Genomic DNA, 12,737 nt, shown 5'->3' on the forward strand with positions numbered 1-12,737 from the left:
TACGTGCTCCCTGGAGAAGCTACTTGTCCGATGAATTTCCACTCTAGCTTTTTTTTTTTTTTTCTTCACAACATCTGTGTATTGAGTTGTGAACTGTCAGCTTGTATCCTCAAAGTCCTAAGTGGCTGGGGCCAGGGCACTAGAGAGGAGCTTCAGGGAAGGGAGGAGAGAGAAGGACCTCGAAAATGTACCAGCTTAAATGACAGGGTGGGGCTGTGCTTTGTATGTCTGAAGTAACTGCCACTTCTGTGAGTTCTGTGAGGGTTTGGGGAGAATGAGACCCCACATACATCACAGCATACAGACACACAACAGTACGGCACAGCTTCACACACACAAATGACATAATACGTACAATACACACGCAATCAGCAGCCTACCCCCCCAACACACACACCACAAATGGTGTAATAAACACACACAGGCAATAAACATAACATAGCCTCAACATTCACATGCACAGAGAGAGAGAGAGAGAGAGAGAGAGAGAGAGAGAGAGAGAGAGAGAGAGAGAGAGAGAGAGAGAACACCCATCTCATTCTACAGCCTCCTCTCGTTCCACACAGGGTTCTCTTTGGTTCATGTAGGGTTGGTCTGTTCCTTCACCTACTACATAAAGTTCTATTTTACAAGTGCATCTCACTTTTCCCGCTTGTGCACATGAGGGTATGAGTTTTGGTGGTTTCTGCGTTTTCTCAGTTTTAGGCAGCAATGTTCTCAGCATCAACTGGCTGTCATGTGAGGGCTAGAGAGGGCATGGCTAGCATGTGCCAGGAGAGCACGAGCTCTTTCCCTGGGACTAGTCACACTCCTGACCCTTCATTTTTTTCAAAGAGCTGCCTCGGTTGTCATGGTGATCCACAGAGAATGGGGGTTCACTTCTTCACAGCCTCCCCAATGGTTAGCACATCTCATTTTCTTCTGAGTGTTTGTCACTGGGTATCTAGGACTGTGCCCACAGATGCTCCTCTCCTTTACAATTGTCTATGCACTCCAGGCAGAGAAGGAAGGCATCCATGGACCTGAGAAGGGCTTCCACCGCTGTCCAGCTGAGTGAACCAGTGCCTGCACTGGGGCTACTTATAGACATGGGTGACTCAAAAGCAGCTACATCACAGAGAAATCCTTCGTGCAACTTACAGATAGCTACTGCAGAAGAGTTACCTCACCCATGGCCCACTGTCGACCTGTCTTGTTTTGTTTTGATTAGCTGTTTTATTCTTCCTCTACCTCTGCCCCTGCCCCTGCCCCTGCCCCTGCCCCTGCCTCTGCCCCTGCCTCTGCCCCTGCCCTCTGCCCTCTGCTTCTGCCTCTGTCTCTGCCTCCCAAGTACTGGGATTAAAAGGGTGTGCCGCCACCACCCAACTGCTATTTTATTTCTTGAGACAAGATCTCATATAGCCCAGGCTGGCCTAGAACTCGCTGTGTAGCCAAGGATTGCTTGAACTTGTGATCCTCCTGCCACAGACTGTCCAGTGCCGGATTACAAGCGCATGCCACACCTGGCTTCTGCTGTCTACCTTCAGGCCTTGTGAGTCCCTCAAGCCTCCCCCTTTCTCAATGAGGGAGTACTGATGGCAGCTATCATACCCAACCCAGAGGAAACAGCTGTATAGCACACCCTAAGGGGGCAAGCTGCCCCGGGTACCCCCATGGCACTCAGCCACCACATACTTCATCCTTCCTGGGCTGCCCACTAAATGTCTATTTCCACACACTGCCTAACCGCTACAAACGCCTACAAAACTACAGGTCATCCCCATATAGCAAAGTCACCCAGACACAGCCGTGTCTGCAGCAGCACCCATCTCCTGTCCCCGCTCCTGAAAAACATTCCTTTCCCTAGCCACGACTCCAGAACTGGCAGCTGAGGAATGCTGTGCAGTCACTGACTGTGCCCCTAAGTCCCACCCCACCCCCCAGATCTCCTTGCCACTCTAACACAGGTCACTCATTAGCAGAGAAATCACAGACCCATGCTGTCAGCTTTATCTTTCAAGCCAAGAAGCAGAACGTTGCATCCAATCTACAGCTCTCTGACAGAAGAATCGATCGGGGCTGGAAATAAAGAAAAACTGTATTTATCCATAGTAGCACCAGCATGATAGACATTAGGAAAGAGAATGGGGATAAATTTTCTGCTAAGTGTGGTGTGTTTTGGAAACATAGAGACACAAGGGCATGAAAGTACCTGGGGGTGTCATCGATTCACAGAGAGAAGTGTCTGTGCAAGTGTGGTGGGTAGCAGTCTATCCATAATGACGGGCAAAGTACACTCTTATACCCAATTCAGATCAGTTCATAGTTGTTCCTCTTGTACAATTTAGACCTAGAAACCACGAGTGTACATGTGTACGTGTGTATGTGTATGTGTTGTGTGTGTGTCTGTGTGTGTATGTGCTGTGGTCTATACATGGGTGTGGGTGGACATGTGGAGGTCAGAGGTGGGCAGTGGGTGTCTTCTGTTGCTCTCTGCCCTATTTTTTGGAGCAAGGTCTCTCGCTGAGCCTGGAGCTCACCAGTTTAGGTAGGCTAGCTGGTCAGTGAGGCCTCAGGAGGCCTGTCTCCACCTCCTCAGTGGCAGGGTACAGATGTGCACTGCCACATCCAGCTTCTCCTCGGTACTGAGCATCTGAACTTGGGTCTTCATATTTGTGTGACGTGCATTTTACTCACTGAAGACTTCCCCAGCCCTGGACCACCATTCTTCTTTTATCTCTGTGTCCTCTTCTCCAAGGGAGCTGCATGACGTCATCCCTGCTTCCCCACAGCCTGGGCTTAGTTGGCCTTTGCAAAGCCAACTCCCCTATCAAGGCCAAATCAAAGGGACATCTCTCCATGAAACCTCCATCCAGTCTAGCTGTACCAAAGCCACGTAGGGGAGGAAGGGCTAGCCTGGGTTCACAGTTTGGGACTGAAGGCCATCATGGTGGCAGAGGCTGCACAGCCCTAGCCATGACAGCAGGGACATGAGCAGCTGGTCACACTGCATCTATAATCAGGTTGCAGAGAGAGATGAAGGAAGGCATAGAGTCATCTTGCTTCCTCTTTTGTTCTTCACATTCAGCCTGGCCCCCAGCCTGAGCAGTGGTGCCACCCACACTTAGGGTCGCTTTTTCTCAGTTAAACCTCTCTGGAAACACCCTCAGGTGTGACTCCTCGCCCACTTGAAATCCAGTCCAGGTGACAATGAAGACTACCCACCATCATCAAAATAATCATTTGAATTTGGGACTCAAGACAAACACACCCATTGTAGGATAACTGCTGTGTGAATACAATACTATTGTTTATCATTTGACAAATGGAATTGACATATCTGGAGAAATCTGAGCATGTATCTCAGCTCAGCCTCTCCTCTTGCTGCTGGTGGCCTCTGCTGATCTCTGGCACCCCTCTTCTTGTGCCCATGACATTTCACAGTTTCTGCCTCCCTCTCTGCTTCTTCCCTGTGTGTTTCCTTGTGTCTCTTGCAAGGACGGGTCCTCAGAGTTAGGCCCCACTCTCAGAACAAGGTCATTTTAAGAGAGAGGTTTGAATTACATCTTCAGAGACTCTTAAGTGTGATCCATTCAGCGGTACTAGAGTTTAGCCTTTAAAACATCTCTGTTCACTTGGGCATTCATCATTTCACTAGTGAAACAGACCTATGCCATCTGCTTTACAGGACTTCTATAAATACTAGAGAGGACAATGCATTCAAGAGCCTGGAGATCCAAAATGCCTATGGAGAGATGGCCCAGTGGTTAAGAGCACTTACTGCTCTTGCAGACAATCCAGGTTTGGTTCCCAGCACCTACACGGTGGTCAACAACAGTCTGTAACTCTAGTTCTAGGGGATCTGGCTCCCTCTTCTGGTTTTGTGGGCACTACATGCAGACATACATGCAGGCAAACTATCCAAACACATAAAACAAAAATAAATATATTTTTAAATACCTGGGACCAGACGTGTTTCTTTCTGATCTGCCCACATTTAGGATTTGGGGCTTTCAGACTAAGGATACTCAACACGTAAATAGCTTTTTTTAAGTATTTTGTAATAGTTTCATCTTCAACATCTTTTGTCATGCATCTCACGCCGGTGGCACAGTACATTTGAAACAGCAGCCACAGGCTGGCTGTCTTTGTGCCTAACCTCAGTACTTGGCACGTGGTTGTGGCAGTCATGGTAACGAGTGCTTGTTTTGCTTCTGCATGAGATACTCACATTGTGAAAATAAGCCTATGCTAATATTGCTAATATTAGCTAATATTGCTGCCATCACAGCTTATCAAACATACATGAGAAAGGATATTACTTTTACCCATGAGCTCTTCCAGAAAAAGGGATTGAAATGAAATTTCATGCCAGCTGCCTTTAGGTCTTATGATTGACAGCATGATACAGAGACCAGCATGGCACTGAACTTGCAGGAATAGTCTGTATTTCCTCATTGTTGTCTTATTGCAGGGGGTGTCGGGGGATGGGGGGGTTCAGGATCTATGTGCCACATTCCTGCTTGTCCAAGACTAATAAGTAAACAATAAAAATAACAACATTAAGTTGCATTATTGCCTGATGCACCCTTGCTTCAGGGACTAAAGTCTGAAAAAATTGAGCATAAAACCTTAATCTTGGGGGAATATAGATCTGATGTATTTTCCCAATGAAACCTAACACAGCCAACTTAGGAGTCTGATAAATTCCTTTTCATGTCCAATCAAGGGGAAAATAACAATGCTTTAATCATTTCCATTGTTATGGGGGATTTGTTTATTTGTTTCATTTTGTTCTGTTTCTGACAGGGTCTCATATAGCCAAATGCTGGCTTCAATCTGTCTGTGTAACCTAGGATTCCCTAAAGCTCAGCTTCACCTTCCATCTCCCAAGAGCAAGGATTGCCCAAGCTGATGTGGTGCTAAGACGGGAACAATCCTCGCATGCTGGACAAGCATGTCACCACCTGAGCATCATCCCCAGCCCAAGTTGGAATCTTAAGGAAAGCCGTTTGATTTTCCCTGCAGCCACTCATCTCTCTGGTCTGTCTTTTTCTCCTTCCACTTCACTCCTTTGGTCCCTGTTCTGAGAGCCTCAGTCCTTGCTAAGCAGTGCTGATCGCCATGGGGAAGGGTGTGCTGAAAAACACAAGCCTCAGATACACAGGTCAGGGCTGGATCCCCAGATCTTCCTTGAGCTGCCTGGGACCTTAGACACGGGGAGTGATGACTGGAGCTTCAGCTGCATGAAGATCACCACAGGAATGGGCATAAGGAGGCTAGATTCCAAGGAGGTACCCACAGTCTCTCTCTTTCCCAAACATTGGCACATCGGCTTGATTTAGGCCTTTCCTCCCTGCCTGCTAGAGAGGGTAGAACCCCACCTTCAAAATCTGCTAGACTCAAATTCTCTGCTCCGAGATTCTTCCAACTTGAAGTTTATAATCAAACATTTATGACATCCAACTTAAAACAAATTGCCTCCCTTATCTAACTTGGGGCCAGAGAGGGCTGTGAGAACATCACATTTCTACATCTCGAAACCTCGAGTGCTTGAATTTTGGACTGTTCTTTCCAGAGCTCTTTACAGCTAAATGATTAATTATACCCGGGATAGTCCAAAGCAATTATTTAATTATGCTGTATTGCAGGCTGCCAACTGTGCAGAGCAAAGGGGAGGCCTTCACCCCCGTTTCTCAACATCTGGCCTTTGGATGACTTAAAAGATAAAAGGAGATATGAGAACATTTTTATGACCAAGTAACAATTTCTAGAACTTTCCACTAAGCAGAAAAAAAACTTTCAGTGATTGGCTTCTTTCTCATGATTAGAGTGTGGTGCTATGTTTCATTCTCCCCAGCTGACTCGATGGGTAAGAATTGAAGAAAATAGCAGATAGCGTATGGTATAGTGCAAAGTGGCTGTATTGTCCCTTCAATAGTATTTCTTTCTACTTTCTCTTTTTGTTTGTTTTGTTTTTTAAGTTTTTTTTTCTTAATTTGGGCTTCCTAAAGTCAAGAGTAATGAACAAAAATTCCGGCCACCCATTACAAACTCAGAAATATCAGTTTTATTTCATGAGGCAGTTCAGCATAGGAGATTCAGGCTGCCCCTCATTTGTAGCCCAGAGATGTGCCTGGGTCATGGATCTAGGCATGCTCACAGATATTGTCTTGGGTGGGGTGGGGAGGCGAGAAGCTATCTACACAGTCTTTTCTGTCATAGGGTATGAATGTAGCCCAGACTTCTTCAGTTACTTCCAAACTGTGTTGTGTCCTTTGCTCTAAACAGTTAGGCATGCTGACTTTTGCTAATGCCCACAGCTTTCACTGGCTTCTAACTGCTCCATGCCTGGGTGCTCTCCCCTCACTCAGAGGGGTGAATATCCTAGCACTGACCTGTGCCTCCCACTGCCTGTGACACCTCAACAGAGCTGGTGAAAGAAGCATTGATCCATCTTGAGTTAGTTACCATCTATTTCATGCTCAGCCCAAAGAGATACCTAATCACTCCACCCTCTTCCCTCCATAGCATTTGAGTATGGAAATATGGCCAGAAAGAACAGTTATGATCTGAGAGACATCTCAGTTCATAAAGCACTTGCTTTGCAGGCATGAGAACCTGAGTGTGTTCTCAGAACCCGTGTGTAATCCATGTATCGCTGTGTAAGCCTGGCACCCCATTCCTGGAGAGGTAGAGACAAGAGCATCCCTGGGGCTTGCTGGACAGCCAGCCTAACCAAATCAGCAAACTCCAGGGTCATTGAGAGACCTTGTTCCCAAAACCTAAGGTAGAATTGAAGCAAACAGATGATGTCATTTAATCCCAGGGCTTCTTCATTAATGTTTGCCCAGCTGGTGTGTCAAATGGTAACAATGAGATGCTGAAGTCACCCACTGCTACTGTGTTGGAGTTAATCTGTGACTTTAGATCTAGATGTATTTGTTTTATGAAATGGGATGAGCCTGCATTTGGGACATACATATTTAAAATACATATGTTTTCTCTTGATGGACGGTTCTCTTGGTCAGCATGAAGTGACATTCTTTATCTCCTCTGACAAGAACTGGCTTCAGTCTATCTTGTCAGATATTAGGATATCAATGCCTGCTTCTCCTTGGTTCCATCTGCTTGGGATACTTTTTTCCATCCATTCTCCCTGAGGTGATGTTTATTTTTAGCCATCAGGTGCATTTCTTGGAGGTAGCAAAATAAGAATTCTGTAATCTGGTCTTCTAGTCTGTAGCTCTTAATGGGATAATTGAGATTATCCATAGACAGTGTTATTACTGACAGGTATGTGTATATCCCTGCCTTTCTTGTGGATTGTACAGTGTTTGAGGGTCTCTTAGTACTCTTTTGTTTAATTTTTTTTTAGTATGGTTTGTTTTTTTTCCTCCTCTAGCCTCTTGAGTGTGTTTATCTTTCTCTGTAGTCCCAAGGATTCCCCGCAGTGTTCTCTGGAGGAGTGGGTTGATGGTCATGAATTCCTTTAGCCTGCCTTGATCATGGAAAGTTTTCTTTTACCTTGAGTTATGGTAGATAGTTTTGCAGGTTATATTAAGCTGGGCTGGCAGTTGTGATCATCCAGATTTTGAAATACCTTGTCCCCAAGCCCTTTGTGCTTTGAAGGTTTTGATTGAAAACCCAGTGATTGTTCTGATGGCCTTGTCTTCCCTGTGGCCTGGTCCTTCTCTTTGGAAGCTTCTGGTGTACTTCCCTCGTTCTGTACATTCTGTTTTAAAGTGTGATGCTGTGCACAGGAAGCCTCTTCTCCAGTCTTGCCCCTTTGATGTCCTGTGTCCTTCTTGGATCTGGGTTGGCTTCTCTCCCTCCCTAGATTTGGAGATTTTCTTCCGTGGTTATTTTCTTCTGTGAAATAGTTTTTTGCTTGAAATTCCTCTCCTCCTTCCGTGTCCATGGTTTGTCATTTTTGCCATTTTGTGCTGTGCCCCCAAGTTCTTGCATGTTCCATCCATCCATTTTTTAAAATCCATCATTGACCCTGAGGGACTGCCCCACTTGCTCTGCTTCGTCTTCACACCCAGCTATTTCATCATGATCGATTCTGTCGTGAGGCTTTACACTCAACTTTTCAGTTCATCTGCTGTGTTTCCCATGTCCACCTTCATTTCAGTGGAGTTTTCTTCAGTATCTCGTTACTTTCTGCTTCCATATCGTGAACTGACTCCCGTATTTAGTCAACTGTTTGTGCTCTCTTGGAAAATATTTGTGTCCTCCACAAGTTGTTTGAACGTATTTGTCATCATTCCTTGGAATGGTGTGACTAGAATTTTGTCTGAGTCCTTTCCATCAGGAGCCACAACTGTAGAGTGGCCGCTTTGGGAGAAGACACGTAGTCCTGACATTTCATGTTACTTCTGCCTTTCTACTTGGATCAGCCAGGGTGAGGTTAGAAGGTTAGTTAAGGTTTTTGTTCTTCTTTTCAGGTACCTCTCTTCTTTCAGTGGAGGGGTTTATAAGTCGGAAGAGTCAGGGCGTAGTAAAGTCATGGTGGGCGAGCTTTTCCTCCATCAGACAGGTGTTACAGATGCCAGGATCTATCTCCAGTCCATCCCTGTGGGTTGATACTTCAGGAATAGTCACTAGCCTTAACCTACTCTGACAGTAGAGTAGCAGGTGGCTACAAAACAGATCCTTGTTAAATACTAATTGTTGGAGAGAGTAAAGGCCAAGACAGTACCATCTATACTAATGCATCGGTTATTGTGTGTGTGAGTGGAAGAAAAAGAGAAATGAGAAATCACAGTGAGTGGTTAGTGGTTAGTACTAGATGAGAACTAGAGACAAAGAACATGGGGAAGAGTAGGACTACATAGAGAATACGTATGCAGAGGAAGAGTAGAATAGTAGAGGCAGGTGGGGGGAAAGGAAAAACCAGGTCAGCCTCTAAGCTTTAGGAGATGTAGCAATAGGAGGAAAGGAATAGGGGAAGAAGAAAGTATTTGATGTAAGCAGTGGGGATGCAGCTGGTCTACGAGGCTGACTGGGGTATTATAGAGATAAGGAATAGCTGTGGGAGGCTGAGAGCTCTGCGGAGACAGGAGAGGATGCAGTCAGTGGCCTGGATGTTGGTTTTTGTCTTGCACAGCACATCCACTGCATTGCCTTTTGTGTTCTGCTCCTAGCTGTCCTCCATAGTGATTTTTGGCAGCCCTGTTCTTCTCCTGTGAGTTCCTAGCTGCACCTCTGTGTGGAGTTTTCTTAATGAGCTATCTGGCTCTGTTCTTTGAGCTCCGGATAGCTGCCTGGCTTGATTCACAGGGCCTCAGCGGGGGTGGCTATGTGGTGCCCAGAGCCTTGTCTAGAGTTTGTACTTGGCTCCCACTGTTTCACTGTTCCCACTGGGACATTAATGGGGTCCTGGTGGCGATCTCTGGGACCCAGTGGATAAAATCTCTTAACACAGCTTTTGTAAGTTTTCTAGACAAGGCCTTTTAGCCTGGTTTGCAGTCGACTGCTGGAGTTTGCTGGAGTCTGCATCTGTGGTAGCAGCGAAGGTTCAAAGGCATAGGAAGTTGGTTGTAGCTCTGACCAGGTGGATCCTGGGGGCTGATGGGGGAGTGATGAGATACCCCTGTTCTCTTTGTCTCCCTGACTATAATCAATCGTTCGCTCTGCCTTCTAAGCAGCTAGAAGACCCAGAGGTCTTTTGTCCATGTATTTTAAAACTCTAAACCTTTATTTCTAAGCCTAAGTGTTGGCTCACAGGGTTCTGTTTGGTCATTGTCATTCCCAGAAGAGTGTTTATCATACGAACGCTGCATTTAATATCAGGGAGCAGCAGGTGGCCAGCATTCCTGTGGGTAGGATACATTCACGCAGTATAAGACTTGCCTACAATTGTCAGCCTTTGAAATAACCCGTGAATAGCAACCTGATGTGTGGATCTGTCCTTATCCAAGGAAGAGAGATGCCACCATTTAAACAGTAACTTGGACACCTATGGAGCTGAATGTTCTCACCGAGTGGTGTAGCAATCATGACAGGAAGTTACTGTTATCCACCTTGTGCTGGTAGAGAAACCAAGTTTGGGACACTTGGAGAGTAAACAAGCTCCCACAGGTAGGAAGTGTTAGAGCTGCAGCTTGAACCTGGAGCTACTGGACACCAGATGGCCCTTGTCCAGCCACAAGACGGGGCGGCTCTCACAGTGTTCCTCAATTCTCTAATGGGCTCCCCATTTGATGTGTAAGAAAGAAGACTGGAGTTCAGATCCCCAGGACCCACGTAAATGCCTAATGGACATAGCAGCTGTGATTCCAGCCTTGGAAGGTGTACAAATGTGATGTGTGGTGCAAGCTGTCTAGTATGACTAGTCACAGGTGATCCCTGAGACCCTGCCTCAAAGCATAAGGTATAAAGTGATCAAAGAAGATTCCTAAAGTCCACCTTTGGCCTCCACATGAGTGCATACACACATACACACCTATACACACACACCAGCATGCACACACATGTGCAAACACTCAGATGCACATACACACAATAAAATATAAAAAAGAGCTCCCCAATGGAATTAAGGCTAGCCTACACACACACACACACACACACACACACACACACACACACACACAAGAATTAGCTCAAATGTTTTGGGTACTGTGTTAGTTACTTTTCTTGTTATGAGAAAATACCTAATAAGAAGCCATCTAAGGGAAGCAAGGTTTGCTTTGACTTATAATTAAATCATGATACAGTCAGCATGATGGGAGAGCATGGCAGTGGGAGCTGGCGGCTGCTGGCCACATTACTCCATGGTCAGGAAGTAGAGAATGGACAGGAATTAGGGCTGGGCTATAAAACCTCAAGTTCCACTCCCCTGACCCACTCCTTCTGGCAAGGCTCTGCCTCCTAAAGGTTCCCAAACAGTGCCACCCTCTGGGGACCAAGTGTTATAATGTGAGCATGAGGGGGACATGTCACAGTCTGTCCACAGCAGGTTCTAAGATGGGTGCATTCAAAGATGGGTGCATCTCCCACAGATTAAATAAGAAAAAATACAAAAACATTATAAATTTTTCCCCATTTTTATATCTGAATCCCTTCAAAGACTTAGAAAATAGGTTTGACCAGGACAAATTATTTCAGAACAGAAATTGTCTTTTCAAAGAGAAGGGAAGGTTTGCTTTCTGAACTGTGTCTGCTAATTCAAATGGACTTATTGTCACATGGAGTCTTTCTGCCAGACTCTCTTTCACAGTAATATATCTTTGAGATGGGGAGGAAAAAAAACAACAAAGAAAAACAAACAAAAACAAAACCAGGCATAATTCAGTCTGTTCTTTACCATAAAAATATTTGAAACAAGTAAAATCCCCAAACTTGGTTTTCAAACAATTTTCAAAATGAATGACACAAACACAAAGTATAGAAATGGCTTCTCCTCCTAAAGTTTGAAAATATAAATAAACCAGGATTTCCCTTTTTATTTTCTATCTCATTTAGAACTCTATTTTGGGTGCTAGGGAGATGGTTCAGTGGCCAAGAGCATTCAAGGGGACCAGAACTTGGTTCCCAGCACTCATATTGGGTGTCTCACAAACACCTATAACTCCAGCACTGTCTTCTGGCCTCCTCAGGTCCCCACACAATTGTAGCACACACACACACACACACACACACACACACACACACACACCAACACAGAAATAAGTCAAAGTAAAAATAAATCTTTTTTTAAAAAATCTATCTTCATCATAAATAAGGAACAGTCCTTAAAAATTAATGTTTGTATTACCTTTTCGACAGGGGACTTATCGTGTTTGAAAATAAAACCTATATCTTAGAACCGATGAAAAACGCCACCAGCAGATACAAACTCATCCCAGCCGAGACCATGAAGAACATCCAGGGGTTGTGTGGGTCACATCATAACCAGTCCAGCCTCACCATGGAAGATGTCTCCCCTGAACCCTCTCAAATGTGGTCAAGAAGGGTAAGAGGGCATCCCAAGTTCATGTTTCTTGAGCTGAGGCCTGAAGGAAGAGACCTTCAGGGCTGGGAGGTCTGAAGCAACCTTGCTGCTGGATGCAGTGTGGATGGAGTGAGGCAGGGGATGCCCTGGGAAGAGTATGGTCACAAACTCAAACTCCTGCAACTGTGAGCATCAGATTCATTAACGTGATAAGTAAAGTCATATCATCAGGGTCAGGGGGTGGCAAAGCCACCATGGGCATAGACAGCAGGGTGAAGCTAGGATGGGACAGCCTGATAGCCAGCAAAGCAAGCATGAGTTCCCCTACGCCTTCCCATTCTCCACCTTGAATTTCATCACCTGTGGGCTATTCCACAGTTCGGGATCTCAGAACTAGCTATAGAAAATGGACCATCTTGACCCACCTGCCTGTGCAGAGGGCCTCGGAGTCTTCTCCAGTGATTTTACTGGTCTCATTTATCCATAGGCCACGCTGTCACCATTTGTCCTTGTCCTCCAGGACTCTGCAGCAGCCTGCCTTTCTGACCTCCTGCCATGACTCTCTTTTTGCTGTAGCACTGGAGTTGTCAACAGAGTCTGTGCTACAAACTGATTCCCCTCACCAACATTTCCCATAATGCCCTGGAACAACTCAGCCCTATGGTACCTGCTCATTGTCATTCCCACAGGCTGTATGGGCCACAGTGGAGCTTTGTTGGCAAGAAGCAAAGGGTCTTTTCCACCGCTAGGTTATAACCAGAGATGAAATTATCAACCTTTTCTTGGCTGTTTTGTTTTTGTTTTATTTGGGGTAGGGGTG

The 12,737-nt window shown here is 45.6% G+C and overlaps 1 protein-coding gene across 1 annotated transcript in view; it reads left to right on the forward strand.

Moving 5' to 3' along the window:
- Positions 1-12,737, forward strand: part of Adam12 (ADAM metallopeptidase domain 12) — a 320,201-nt gene that overhangs the window by 215,975 nt on the left and 91,489 nt on the right. Inside the window, exon 6 of the mRNA XM_059265103.1 lies at positions 11,752-11,938. Coding sequence (XP_059121086.1) covers positions 11,752-11,938 — 187 coding nt within the window. The remainder of the gene's footprint in view (positions 1-11,751; positions 11,939-12,737) is intronic.

Source organism: Peromyscus eremicus, chromosome 1 (assembly GCF_949786415.1).
Source record: "Peromyscus eremicus chromosome 1, PerEre_H2_v1, whole genome shotgun sequence".
NCBI lineage: Eukaryota > Metazoa > Chordata > Mammalia > Rodentia > Cricetidae > Peromyscus > Peromyscus eremicus.